Source organism: Alligator sinensis, unplaced genomic scaffold (genome assembly GCF_000455745.1).
Source record: "Alligator sinensis unplaced genomic scaffold, ASM45574v1 scaffold203_1, whole genome shotgun sequence".
NCBI lineage: Eukaryota > Metazoa > Chordata > Crocodylia > Alligatoridae > Alligator > Alligator sinensis.
The window spans coordinates 1,163,549-1,176,365 of record NW_005841949.1 but is presented as its reverse complement, the minus strand read 5'-3'; the positions used below and the strand labels follow the sequence as shown (position 1 = coordinate 1,176,365).

The following is a 12,817-nucleotide window of genomic DNA, read 5'->3' as shown; positions in this document are numbered from 1 at the left end:
GGAGGAGGAGGAGGAGGAGGAGGAGGAGGAATGAAATAATAATAATGTACCATTATCTAGGCAATGAAAGGGAGAAATCTGGCAAGTAGCAAATGCTGAACTCTGACCATAGGAGAACTATTTGCATATTAAGTACACCTGGCAGTCCCTGTTTAAAAGTGAGGTTTGCACATTTCTCCTATATCTGGTACAGATTAGACTATCTATCTCCAGGCAAAATGGGATGTCTAGCAGAAGGTAGCATCAGTGGGTAAGAGTTTTTCATGCTGTCTGCCCCACAAACTAACAGCTGACCCCACTATTCAGAGTTCCCAAGCTTCTCCCACCTTTTAGTAAAGACAGACAACTGTCTACAGCACACTTCCCTTGGTTGGCAGCTTTATCTTTCTGTCAAGTCTTCTGCTGCGTTGTTGTGGAAGCCTGCCCATGTAAGGTCTGCAAGCCCTTTGACCCTAGCATACCAAAGTGATCCCAGTCTTCATGCAGGTTCTGAATCTCCAACTGGTTCCGGCCCTCAGTAAAGATGGGCTTGGGGTTCTTCTCAAAGCCCCCAGAGAGGATGCCACCTTGCCAATTGCGAATGTAGATCCTACCATCTAAGTCCACAATGGCTGCAGAGGAAAAAAGAGAAAGGATGGGATGGGAAGAAGCAGAAGAAGTCACTACCATACATATCTCATAACAGAAGGTCATCCACAAAGAAGCTGGAAACATAAAAGTTACTCAGTCAGTGAAGGGCATTCATTGGGAAGTCACTTGAAAAAATAGAGTGGGAGTAACCAACCAAAACTTTCTACTTCCTAGCCCTACAAGCACACTCTCTCAGGGAAACCCAAAGCCCAGAGCACACAGGAGTGAATACCTCAAGTGCTTTCGTTCCCCTACAGCTCACTGATGCGTAAATGCCATTATAAAAAGTCTGAACTTCAGCTAGAAGAAAAATATGGCCTACTTAGAGACAATGGCCTACAAGAAAAACAGTGCCAAAGCTGCACCACCCTTTCCACATACCATAAGTGCCATCTGCACACCACAACTGAAATACATTTGCAAATCCAGAGTCAAGCTAATTCCAAAGCAGTCCCTCCTATCCAACTAAAACTCAAGTTTGGGACCAAGAGTTCACCTTTAACTAAACAAACAGTTGCTTCCTTCCCCAGCCCTCAAACTGAACATTCAGCATGCATAAGAAAGCCCAGAACACAGTCTTGGCAGAGTGGAAGACTAATTGCACCCAATCAGCTCCATCTTGATAAGGAGAGTCTTGTCTTTACAAAGGCAGAGAAAGTTCACTAGAAAAACAAAATAGAGTGGGAAAGTCCTCACTTGGTGTGCTGCTCTCTAGAGGTTTCTTCAAGGGATGCGTCAGGAGGTAAAAATGTTCACAGGCATGCAGTGGGATACTGACTGGTTCCTCACTGGAAAGACCCAGCTCATAGGCCCACTGCAAACAGAAAGGCTTAGTCACAGACCAGAAGCCATGAGAAATTTGGGTTCCACACGGTGTTTTTTTTTCTTTAAAAGACTTGTGTGTTTACCTCACGAAAGAGCAGACTGATGTCAGATCAGTGCCTTTAATAGAAGAACTGTACCATTTACTTGGACCATTACCTCTTCGGGATAGGGATCATCATTTTGTTCTACATTTATATAGCATTAGGTACAATGGAGCTCTGGTTTATGGTGGATCACAGGGTCTACCACAATGCAGAACAAACAATATCTTGCATTTATATTGCTAGGGCAATATTGTGCTTTCATCAGAAGCAAGGCCTAACAGACAACAGTTTAGATTCTTCTACTGTTGGGGACCCACATTAAGAAGATAACTGATTAAAGTGAGAAAAAGCAACGGTCAAAACGCATCTTTACAGCTGAGACACCATGGTAGCTAGAAAGACAATGGTTTCCAAGAACAAAAGAAAGGGTCTTAATCATACTTTTAAGGCACAACAAAACCCTTCATTGCAAGAGAGGGTGCTCCTCCCATTATATGACTCTGGGCAAGTCTGAATTGTGAAAGGGTAGGTAGGGTGCTTCTCAGCAGGTTGACACAAATTGCAGTGCCAAGAAAATGGCAAGCACTTACATATCCAAACTGTTTTGAGTTAATGAATAGATGGACTTTAATATTAAGAGGGCACTATAACAGATCAGTTCAATGAGTAAGCTTCTAAAAGATAAAAATGTATAGAACTGAACAAGTTGGAGAACATGGCATGCTTTGTAGAAAAGAAAAATACTATTAAAAGTAAATGCATGGATGACAAACTCAGCTCTGCTAATTAGAACCACCTTCATTTTGCGAGTAGGGGGAACAAGTAGGGAGAAACTGCCACAGCTATCTGGGATGTAAACAAGTAATTTGGGGTAATCTTAAAAATTGTGCTATGCAGAAGATCTGACTGGGTGACCAGAATGATCCCTTCAGGTATGAATCTATGAACTAATATTTTTCCACATTAGAGACCAGACAGCTGGGAACTGGCAAGAGTTTGTCCATTTTGAGAGAAAAGGGAAACATAGTGCTTACTTCATTTACTGGTCACCACATGCTTTTCTCCACTATTAGAGAACTGGAATATACTGGGACCACAAAAAGAGAGAGAAGAAAAATGAAATAATCCAACCTGGCCAGCGCAGTTGACAAAATACTCGCATTGAATCTGCCCTCTGTCAGTCTCAACTCCAGTCACATGTCCCTTCTGGACCAAGACATGACTGACACTTGTCCTGTCATGGATCTGGACACCTGCAAAAAAGGAGCAGACACACAAGACTTACTGCTAACAGGTTACTGATAACAGGCTGCTAACACCAGAGCTCGTTCTAAAGCGTATCCTCCCATCAAGGGAGGCATATTTCTACATTCTAACTTCTTTGGAAAATAGCAGAATTGCACTGATGCCTTGTGGAAAGGTTTAAACACTCCCTTGCAGGCAGCTGGGAATATGTATTTCTTTGATATGGGATTATGAACAACAGGAACAAATAAAGGGGAACAAAAATCAATAGAATAGAGGGAAAAAATCAAATTGGAAAACAGAAGTTCCAGCCAACACAGTTCTAAGGCAAAAACCTTGGTGGCACTTAGTTTCATTAGTCATTTATTTATCTCAATAATGATACCATGCCATAACTACCATACCAGGTAACCATCAAGTCATGACAATAGCACTTCCAGTCTTGGAGGCAACTGGCTCTAGATACTGAATCACTGTCCTCCAAATCAGCCAAATCCGAATCAAATACTTCTCTATTCACACAGGCCTAATAAGGTCTTTCCAATCTCATCAAGTTTCAGTCCTAACAGGTCCAATCTTTATTATTAAATCCTAACCTTGTTCTTCTTTTATACCACCCTAAACTTCCCAAACAAAATTCCAACAGAGCCAGCTTTACCTCCAAACTACCCAGAAGTCCACCAGTCCAATGAAGTATTCCAGCTGCCGTGATCACATACCCCTTTGGCTCTACAGATAAAAAACTGTTCAAACTGTTCTGACTTCATCTGGACTTTCAAGGACTCTTATGTACAACAAAAATATTTGTAGGGCTCTATATAAATTCTCCTCTCAGTGGGATTCCAAGGACACAATACTAAAACAAGTTTGAATCTGGCTTTAGGGTTATGAAACAATAGTTTTAAAGAAGAGAAGTAGGACACTTTATTCATTAAAATACTGTATATCTGAATACAAAATCTAACACCATGACCACACAGATGGTCATTTTCCTTTGTACCAAGGCAGACATGACGTGAGGGGGTAGGCATGCTATAGATTTTAAAAATTCATACCATTCCGAGAGGCAGCATTTGCCAGAGCAAGGCTCACATCGGCAGATGATACAACTGCATCCTCTGGCATATATAAAGCCCCCACAAGGTCGTGAATGTTAATTAGTGGGTGTAGTTGTGCCACTTGCTTTGGGGTGATGATTTCACAAGGTATCCCCATTACCCTGCCACACAATACAAAAAGGATGGTGGTTGTTAGCCTCTCAGGAAAGGCTGGCACAGGGACATTCAGATCCAGTATAATTCCCCCCTGCTTATACATACTTGTGTGTTGAAGCAATGCGTTTCAGGGAGATCAGTCGGTCCTGAGTCTGAGCCAGTGAAATAGAGCTGGTCTTCATATACCCTATGGCAACCACCAAAGTTAAGTCAGAGTTTGTTGGGTTCTAAGTCCTTCTGATCCTAGTGGACTTGCTGCTTCTAGTACTCAAGAGCCTGGAAAACCCAACTCCCGGTATTAATACAGAAATCAACTACTAACCTGCAATTGTTCTGATAAAACACTTTGAAGAGGCACAGTTTGATGTATACTTCTAGTGTTATTTAAACCCGGCTTTAGACTAAATTTACCCATGTTCATAAACACCCTCACAGATTATACTTCACAACCATGAAGTGTCAAAACAGAATTGGGTAGGGAAAGGGCCTTCCAGCAGGGACTAAGGAGTACTGTCCAATCTGATCCAATAACTGCTTAATAATGAGAAGAAAAGACTGCATTTAATAACCAAATATTTTGGGATCGCGCAACTACTGAATGAATACAACCACTTAAAAAGTAACCTCAAATCATAAAGGTCACTAGCAACACAATGCGCTAAGGTTGACACTAAAAAACCCCTATTTTTGCTTGCTCATACCTTTGCTTATTTTTTATTATGTCAAGGATTTACCTTTTGCTGTCCCTGCAAAAGCCACCCAAATCTGACCAATTTATAAGCATCTGAAAATTGTTTGCACAGGCTTAGTAGAGAGCAACTAGAGCTTTGTAGCTAAATTCCCCAAAATCTGACCTCCAGTCCAGGGCTGAGCAGAACATCCCCTACAGCTGCAGCTGAGAGCCAACACGGGCCAGGCACCAGAAGAGAAAGCAGGGAGTTTGGCTTTTCTCTGCTCTCAGTGCTCTACAAGCTAGGCCCAGCAATTACAGTGGAGTCGTCTCATTCAAATGCAAGACCTGAGGGAATTGGACCTGGGGTAGGGAAGACTGGGATTGGAGGCTGAGAGAGAGAGAGAAAAGGGAAACTGGCTGGAAAAAACCAACCAGCGGGCTAGCTGAGCAAGCAAAATGTAAGCAGGAAACTGAGAACAGATTAAGGTGCCATGGTGGACACTGGGACTCACCAGGACTAGGAATCAGTGGGATGGAGAGCTGAAGGAGGCTGACTTGGACTGGCTGGGAAAAGAGATAGAGGAGAAGGGAGAAATGTTCAAATAAACTCTAAACAGCTGGGCAATTAGATTTGATTGAGAGCAAGAGGGAGGGAAAAAAACTTAGGGAGTAGCTCCTATACTGGAAGAGGTGGGGGAGGGACTAAATAAAGGTAGCCAAAGTAGCAAGGAACAAACACAATGCCTGTTACCCTCTCTTCTTGAGCTTGAAATAAAACACAAAATATGCAGAAATGCTGGGCCCTGACAGCTACACTTTAAGTCAATAAGATCTGTATTTCAAACATATGGTAGGTGCTCTAAAAAGAAAAACAGGCCCTGGCAATCCAAACTGGGCACCCACAATTAATGGACACTTTTTGTCTTCATCTCCTTGCCTCAATTTCTCAGCTATAAATTGAGGATAACCCACACACCTCAACATGTTAAGATAAATCCATTCATATTTGTGAAGCTTTTAAATAATAGTGATGAGTATAACAAAGGTCAACAACAAAATTAATACATCTGTTTTCAGAGCAATTTGAACACCAAGGCCACATACTGAACAAATGGGGAAAAAACAATAGCTGTTCATTAGAAAACACTACCCATCCTGTGCATTGGCTGAAACAAAGATCCTTGGTGGCGTGGAGGAACCCAAATACCAGATTTTTAGATTTTTCACACACACACACACACACACACACACACACACACACACGTAAAGAGGGCTTGAACTGAGCTGTCACAGGTAACCTTAATTCTAGCATTTAACTTTTCAAAAAGACTGACTTTAAAAAAAACTTTCATTTTCTTTTAATACAGCTTTTTATGTGATTATTAAAACTGGTCAGAAACTGTTGTGCAGCTGCTGCCGTGGTGCTTTCATATACCCACTATCAACTTTAATACACTGGTGGAGTATAAACAGCAGTTTATAGTAAGACTGCTGGTTCTGCCAGAAAAACAGAAATACATGCCAAAATAATATAAAATATATCTGAACACGCTGACTTCCTGGTCAGTTCTAATTACTTCCTACTCTGAACTCCTACACTGCTAGATTGCACCTGTTCCAGTCTGAGGATATCTTTTTTGACATGGGTGACCAGAACTGTACACAGAATTCCAGATGAAGTCTCACTAAGGCATTGGATAATGGCATTATTAATTCCAATTAATACTTTGAATCAATTTCCCAGAAAATTGTTCCACAGATTATTTTGCTTACCTGTTTTTATTCCTGTCTCTTGTTCTAATTGCTGATACAACTTGCTTGAATAGTCAGCCATCTTAAGCTCTATGGACACATGCCTGGCAGTGCTCACAATGCCAGCACAAAATCGAGTGGTACCAGCAGCCAGCCTGCAGAAGAAGTTACAAAGAAGGCCTCATCTGGCTGACAGAAGGAAGAAAAGAAAAAAACCCCAAAACAAACCAAAAAAAATGGATTCTGTGTAGGTTACTCCAACAGCTTATTTCACATCTCAGGTTTGTAGCCAACTTGCATAGGGCATTGTAATTCTCACTGACAACCAGTTTGCTGTTTTTGTGTGCAACAAGGGGATGGGGGAGGGAATCACTCCAAGATGAGAAAAAAGGAATAAGGCTGGAAGAGGCCTCCTGAGCTAAATCCAGTCTCCTTTAACTACGTGAAGGCAGGTTCCAAAGAGGATGGAGCTAGACTGTTCTCACTGATGGCAGTTAACAGAACAAGAAATAATGGTCTCAAGTTGCAGCAAAGGAAGTTTAGGTTGGGTATTAGGAAAAACTTTCTTACTAGAAGGGTAGTAAAAACACTCAAACAGGTTACTCAGAGAGGTTGTATACCATCTGTCCTTGGTGTTTAAGATCCAGTTAGACAAAGTCTTGGCTGGGATGATGTAGTTGGAGATGGTCCTGTTTTGAGCTAGATGATCTCTTAAGGTCCCTTCCAACCCTAATTTTCTACGGTCTATGATTCTAACCCCTACTACCTGGGTTAGGTATTTTCTTGGCAACTCCTAGGACTAGCACCCTGAGAGGGCAGGAAAGAGGTTGGGGCTGGCAACTACTCTAGCCTTACCAGCTAGCAAGTTCACCCTGTGTGGAACCAGGGTAGAACTGCATTATCACTGACAATGATAAACTGTTATTGGTTGGTTAGGGTGAGTTACAGATGCTGGTCCAGAAAATCTCGTGCTTCTCACAAATTTCCCAGCCCAGTATGACTATAACGATACTCCATCCCTAAAACACCATACTACAGAGGAATTTAAAAATTCCCATTCCATGCCCATATGAATTAAGAGAAAAAATTTTTAATGACCACAAATTTGGTGAGAGGTACAACCATAATGCAGGATCCGCTCTGAAGTTTTTAAAAGTACCAGCCAAAAATCCCAAGCCTTAGCTACTGCCAGCATCCCAGTACCTCAGAGGAAGGTGGCAAGAAAAGTTAAAAGATAAGAATAGGGGGTTCTAAAACTGTCACAAAAGATAGAACAGGGGAACTCTGGGCTCACTGCTCCATCGTGAAGATGGGATAACAAAATAAGCAAAGCTGCTCAATGATTAGCTTGCCTCTATTTTCACAGGAAAAAAAACCTAACAAAATGATACAACATAAACAAAAGAAAACAGCAAAGTTATATATAGAAAGGAGAGAAAAGCAGATCTGGGTATGTCAGGGAGCATTTTTGACAAATTTGAATGAATTTAAATCAACATGGGCTGATGATGGAAGCTCAAGGAATTGGCTAAAGACATTTCATACCTACTGGCAATAACGTTCGCAAAGTCATGGGTGACAGGGAAGATGTCAAATGATTAGAAAAGGGTGATCTTAAAAAAAAAAAAGAAAGAAAGAAAAAGAAAAATGAGAAGCCAAGAAATTATAGATCAGTCAGTCTGACTTCAGTAGCTAGGAAGGTACTACAGTACATTAGAAAACAATCAAGTTGTAGGATGATTTCCTAACCAACAACGTGGATTTTGTTCTGGAAAAACAAAAGTCAGGCCAAATCGACTTGATTTTTTCTTCTTGGACAGGCTAACTACATAAATTCACCTAGGGAAGAAAAAACAAACGTACAAATGCAGAGAGGGCGACAACCGGGTAGGCATAGCACTGACATGATGGATCCAAGATTTGGCAAATCACAAACTCAACACAAGTCCGCAATGTGATGCTGTTGGAGGAAAAAAAGAGAGAATGCAATTTTGGCCTGTCTTAACAGATGTATTTTATGTATGGCACGGAGAGAGACCATACCATACTACTCAACACTGATTAGGTCTCAGCTGGAACACCACATGCAATTCTTGGAAACCACATGTCAAGAAAGATGTACAGACTTCGTAAAAGGCAAGCAAAAAGATGGCAAAAGAACTGGAATGCAAACCACATAAGGAAACGCTGAAAAAACTGGATATATTTAGGTCTGGAGAAAAAGGAGATCAAGGGAAAACACGAGAATAGGTTTGAACCATTTGAATAGGTGCCATAAAGAAAGAAAACATTTGGTTTTCCTTGCCACAAATGTCAAGACATGAGGGAATGGGTTTAAATTGCAACATATGCAGGCTAAGATTAAAACTCAGGTACAATTTCCTAATGCTTAGTATCAGTAGGACAACGGAACAAACTACTTCAGAAAAGTATGAAATCTTCTTTATTAGAGGCTTTCAAAGAGAAGCTGGATAGGCATCTGTCTGGGATGGTTTAGCAATAGCATACCCTGCACAGCATCTCCTGAGAACAGAGGTTTGCAGCACTATCCCGTGTACCTGTTTCCAGGAGGAGTACAGCTGGGGGCAGAATCGACAAACAGGAAAGGCCTCAGGCAAGACTGGACATTTGTACCTACTTTAGGCTTATCAGATAATCCTAATCAAGGTAGGAGCACATGCACATGCCACAGCACTTCCCAGTCTACCTGTGCACAAGGCACACGGAGAACTTTTAGGTGACTTCTACTATACGCCAGTAACTGCCTGTGCTTTTACGCCCGGGTAGATTGGCAGACAGAATTTTAGTATGGATGAGAAACAAAGCTCATGCTTGAAAATGTTAAAGTTGCTCCCTCTCATGTCCTATGCAAGTCATTTACGTTTTTTTTCTTTTAAGAGCAGACTACATAGCTTGGCTGAGTAAAGCAAAGCCAACACTGTAGAACTTGGAACTCTCCTTGTACTTGTGAAGAAATGGCCAAACCCTACTGACTTCAGGAAGGATCTCTGAAGATGGTAAAAATTGAAATGGTGGAAATAAAACACAAGAGAGGCACTGTAGATGTGCAAGTCCTACGTGGTTCTAAATTTTATTTTATTTTTGTTTTAATAGAAGACAAATCCAGTGCTTACCTGCCTTGCTCCAGTAAGACTATGTCCTTCCAGCCTAACTTGGCAAGGTGATATGCCACTGATGTGCCCATGATTCCACCGCCACAGACTACCACTTGTGCCTGTGCTGGCAGGGAGATCAAGTGAGGCTCTGTTGCACTTGTGGCACTGTTCCGAGAGCTGGCCATATTTCTCCACCTTGAGCTGGCTGTCCACCACCGCCCATCTGACAGCAAGCGCAGAAACATCCTGACAGGTGTCTATCAGTTCTATCAAGGAGCAGCCTATACACGTTTAGTGGCTACTTAACATCCACTTCTAGGTGAAGGGGGGGGAAAAAAGAGTGAGAGAGAGAGAGTTATTAACATCTACCACACTACATGCATGCAAGTTCGCTTAGGCACTTCAAGGCTAGGCAAAAGCCCAGTGATGGGTACATTAGGATAGGTAAGGTACCTGGAGACCTCTATCTTGATAATCTGGGATCCCAGAATGCTAATGAAGTACTATATCCCAAAGGATATTATATATTATACATTACCAGTTGCTCTGCATTTCCAATAAGGGCAGACGGTGATTTGTTATTTCTTGGTTATAGATCCGTAGCAGGAGAAAAAGCACCAATACTTTTTACAACAGCCCTCATAGTAAGAAACAAATTATGAAGTTAGCATTTTAATATTACTAAGAAATGGTGGGCACTTTGCTGTATTAGCAGAAAACCAAAGGACCTGTTCCAAAGATCTTAACATTTTAGGTACAACACAAAAAGCCCAAGTAATGCTGAATTTCAAAGCAGGTGGAGACTAAGCTAATTTACATTTCTTTGACACAATCCAAGCCATTTTTATTACAACCTCTTTCACTATGGGCATCTCACAAGGAAGGAGTTTTAGGAAAAGGTAAATAAAGTAAAGTTAGAGGCCAGGCATTATGTGCTCGCATATACTTAAAAAATAAATAAATTAGAAAGAAAAGATCTGTAAGTATAACCACTTTTAAGCTAGCCCTCTAGTTTTTCAAGAAGTGAAAAGGGCATTTAAACTATCTTCACCCTTAACAGGGCAAGACTCCAACTATCTGACACATCCCAAAACCTGGGATTCCATTCGTTTCTAAGCACACAGAAAACTACTAATTACTGAGCAGCTGGTTCATAATACTAGCAAATGCACATAGGAGAGCTCATAAGATCTAGGGTTGCTTGACACACTGGCATAGAAGTCACACTAAGCAATTTAAAAATTAAAAGTAGACCATCCATTTTAATACTGCTGTGCGTTTAAGTTACATGAAGCTAATGTTTCGCTCACCTAAGCTTCCCCCTAAGCTACCCTCCACCTCTAAATCAAACTTGAAACCTGCACAATCTATTTCCTGTTAGGCAGACATGGAACTGATTCAAAACACGCATGTAGTCTGAAATCATTCATATTCTATTTCTCCTACTGTCTGGGACAAGATTTTTGAGGTAAGGGGTACACTGGAAAGGTACATATGACAGTACATTTGTGGCTGTCCTAGCACATAAGTATTATTTCTTAATAATCTATCTACCACAGATCCCTTCGAGGTTAAGATGAGAGTTAAGCAAGGCTACATCTGACCACCAATAAACTTCCAGTCAGAGTGGAGCAAAACTACAGAATGGATGTTAAACTGTTTAATCTCAGCTGACTCCCAGTCAAAACCAAGACCATTCCAACCTCAGTCACTGAGCTCCAGTATGCTGATGATGCTGTAGTGTGCACTCACTTGGAAGCAGACCTTCAGACAACCCCTGACGTCTTTATTGAGGCTCACAAAAAAATGGGACTAAACATTCATTAAAGTCTGCCATCAACATGCTCTTAATGAGTCCCTAGCTCCAGTAATTCAGATTTATGGTAATACTTTGGAGAACATTAAGTATTTCCCATACCTTAGAAGCCATCTCTTGCAGAAGGCTGACTGACAAAAAAAATCCAACATCATTTCAAGTGTGCAAGTGTAACCTTTGGATGCCTAGGGAAACAGGTGTTCGAAGATCGTGACATCAGATCCGAAACTAAGCTCAAGGCTTATCAAGCCATCGTGATCTCCATCTTACTGTACGGAGCTGAGATGTGGACAACGTACAGGAGACGTTTCAAGCTGCTGGAGAAGTACCATCAATCCACTGGGAAAACAGGCACCAACATTAGCATTTTCTCACAAGCAACCACCACAAGCGTTGAGGCAATGTCATCCAACATCAGCTTTGCTCAGCCAGCCACATCATCCAGATGTCTAACCCCAGACTCCCAAAGAAAGTTTTATTTTCCCAGCTGTCAAGGCATACAATCAAGAGGAGGGCAGAGAAAATGTTTCAAGGATGTCTCCAAGGCCAACTTGAAAAATGGCACATCAACTCATGGGATACTATAGCCAAGGACTACCCCAAACTGAGGCAGAGTTTGCTGCAAAGATCTCAGTACTTTAAAACCTTATGATGACAACAGGAGATGGAAAAGTGAGAAAGGCAGAAACAGCGTGTTGCGAATCAAGAACCTGGAGCCACCCACCTCACACAAACATGTGTCCGAGCTGCAGTAGAGTCTGTTGATCCTGGAGAGGCCTCATCAGCCATCTTCAGACCCACAGATAAGACAATCATGGAAGACAATCATCCTCGACTGCGAGGGACTGCCTGCAATGATTGTATTTGCAAGCCTCTGAAGGTTTGAAAGGTTTGATCAAGATTCTTTAAGCAAGAAAAATGAATCGCTCTAGATTTCTGCAGCCTCGTCTTCTCAATCCGGCTCAGCGTTTAATAACTTTTTTAATGATTTAATCGCTCTCATGCTGCACTGAAGCCAAGCAACTGGGCTGCCTACAGGCTCTTTCTGCCCCCAGGCAACTTTTTCACTGATACATCTGCTGCACACTTGCTTACAGGTTTTATTCTTGTAAGTTCAGAGTACGCAGCTAACCCCTGCGAGTTCAGAGGGGGAGGCGCAGCTAGGGAAGCACTGCGTGATGCCCGTAACGGAAGCTCCCATTCAGCATGTCTGTCTTAACCTACACGTTCCCTGTGGATGCCGCTGACACTTCTGCTTCCACCACAGGTCCAACCAGCCAGATGGTGCTTGAAGCAGCTACCAACATTTGGAGCGCACCCCTAGCCCCAACAAGAACAGACTGACGAGCTGCCGTGCTCGTGCAGGGGGCTGCAAGGTCTCCAGGCTACCCAGGCCGCTGCCCGCCTCCCAGGGCTGAACTGAGGGCAACAGGCAGCTGCTCACCCGCCCTCCCTCCCCGCGGCTCCAGCAGAAATCTGCACTTGGGATCTAACCTCCCACG

The 12,817-nt window shown here is 42.2% G+C and overlaps 1 protein-coding gene across 7 annotated transcripts in view; it reads right to left on the bottom strand.

Moving 5' to 3' along the window:
- PDPR (pyruvate dehydrogenase phosphatase regulatory subunit) overlaps positions 1 to 12,817 on the bottom strand; it is a 36,784-nt gene that overhangs the window by 23,638 nt on the left and 329 nt on the right. For 2 of the 7 annotated variants that reach the window (XM_025199750.1, XM_006020186.3), the window contains exons 2-8: positions 9,518 to 9,814; positions 6,405 to 6,538; positions 4,064 to 4,145; positions 3,800 to 3,963; positions 2,631 to 2,752; positions 1,327 to 1,444; positions 462 to 611 (exon numbers count right to left, since the gene is read on the bottom strand). In XM_025199750.1, coding sequence (XP_025055535.1) covers positions 462 to 611; positions 1,327 to 1,444; positions 2,631 to 2,752; positions 3,800 to 3,963; positions 4,064 to 4,145; positions 6,405 to 6,538; positions 9,518 to 9,744 — 997 coding nt within the window. In that variant the 5' untranslated portion in view covers positions 9,745 to 9,814. Of the gene's footprint in view, positions 1 to 461; positions 612 to 1,326; positions 1,445 to 2,630; positions 2,753 to 3,799; positions 3,964 to 4,063; positions 4,146 to 5,143; positions 5,196 to 6,404; positions 6,539 to 9,517; positions 9,815 to 12,039; positions 12,744 to 12,817 lie in introns of those variants that run through there. The other 5 variants (XM_025199748.1, XM_025199749.1, XM_025199747.1 and 2 more) reach the window with 5 other exon arrangements.